General features: G+C 44.8%; 1 protein-coding gene across 1 annotated transcript; it reads right to left on the reverse strand.

Annotated features, from left to right (window-relative positions):
- Positions 1 to 57: 57 nt before the first annotated feature.
- LOC116350232 (linear gramicidin synthase subunit D-like) lies at positions 58 to 1,704 on the reverse strand (the record flags this gene model as incomplete). Its single annotated transcript, XM_031781973.1, has 1 exon — positions 58 to 1,704. A coding segment is annotated over exon 1 (1,647 nt), but the record flags the coding sequence as incomplete, so codon positions are not given.
- Positions 1,705 to 1,734: the final 30 nt, after the last annotated feature.

The following is a 1,734-nucleotide window of genomic DNA, read 5'->3' on the forward strand; positions in this document are numbered from 1 at the left end:
CGGATTATCGATTGGTAGATTATTGCAAAGAGGCTGGTCCAAATCCATCAAAGTAACTTGATGGTCTCCAAGTGCTGCACGACCAGCAGAATCTGCCAACAGAAGAAGTGGTTTGGCGTCCAGTAAAATATCGATCAGACGTTGACTGGAGTAGGCCGGGTCAAGTGGAACATAAGCACCGCCAGCTTTCAGAATACCCAGTATAGCTACGAGCAATTTCGTGCTACGCTCAACGCATATTGCGATCCGATCCTCTAGTTTTACACCTTCAGCGATCAGATAATGCGCCAATCGATTAGACTGTATGTTGAGTTCTGCATAAGTCAGAGTTTTTCCATCACACTCTACGGCAATTGCTTGTCCATCACTCTCCACCTGCACTTCAAATAACTGGTGAATACAACGAACAGGTGTGTAATTGACTGTCGTTTGGTTCCAGCTGTGTAACAACATTTCACGCTCTTCTTGTGGTATCACGGTCAATGTGCTTACAGGTTTCTGTGGGGTTAGTGTTAGTGAATCGGCCAATGAAATAAGAGTTTGTTGCATATAGGCACAAATTCGTGTCGCTGATATTGGCATCATCACTCTGGCTGTTAGATGCAACGAATTGTCATCGTCGTCCACCACCATAGTGAGTGGGTAATTTGTTCGCACCTCACCAGCGAGAACTGTCATACCAGAAATAAATGTATTGAATGTACCTTTGTTGGTCTGTCGTTTATGTCGACAGTTCAATAACGCGCTGAAAAGTGGCACAGCGACTGGAACACAACTACACCGTTGTGCCAATGCAAGCGATGCATCTTCATGTGCTAGTAAAGCACTCAAACGAGCATGAGTCTTTTGTACAGCAGTGGTGACCGTTGTCTCATCGATATCCAGCCTAAAAGGTAGCGTATTTATCAATAAACCCATAGCGCTGTCGTTTCTTTCTCCAGACTGTAAACGACCGAGTAGCGCAGTGCCAAAAACTACCGTTTCGCTTCCGCTGGTACAGGAAACTACTTGTGCCCAGGCCAAATGACATAAACTAGCCAGACTGACCTGCAAATGTCGTGCATGCGCTCGTAATTGAGCATTGAGTTCTTGTGGCAACTTTAGATGCGCTATATCAACATCGACACACTCACCATGGACGTCACTTAGGCCAAAGGGAAATGTTGGTGTTTCAATATCGCCAAGCATTTCTTCGAAGAACTTAGTATGTACAGATTGACTAACACTCATACGAGATTGTGCCACAACGTGGCGGAAAGGTGTGGGTGTTGGTAATTGTTCACCTTGTCCATCGGTTATAACCTTGACTTCTGCATACATTCTCTGTGTGGTGACATTGTCATAAATTATATGGTGCATCAGTTGCAGCGCCACCCATTCACCTTTTGAAGTTGGCGCGGCTATTAAATGTAACAGCGGCGCCTGTTTTAAGTCTATTCGGTAATGACGTGGGTTGAAGCGGTTCCATAATTGTTCTAGTACTGGCCCATCGGTAGCATCCAAGGTGACTTCGGTAAGTAACGATGGAACTCGACGTAAGATAACTTGTGCCGGTTCACTCAACCCTTCCCATATGAAAACGGTGCGTAGAATATCATGTCGTTCAACTACTTGTTTCAGGGCAGACGCATAATTTTGCAATGTCATTCGGTCTTGAAACTTCAAACGACTTACAATCAAATATGGGTCACCATGTTCAGCCATAATATGATGGAACAAGATGCCTTGCTGTAA

The sequence above is a fragment of the Contarinia nasturtii genome, unplaced genomic scaffold (assembly GCF_009176525.2).
Source record: "Contarinia nasturtii isolate CC-2019 unplaced genomic scaffold, AAFC_CNas_1.1 Cnas_scaffold_3915, whole genome shotgun sequence".
In the NCBI taxonomy this organism is placed as follows: Eukaryota; Metazoa; Arthropoda; class Insecta; order Diptera; family Cecidomyiidae; genus Contarinia; species Contarinia nasturtii.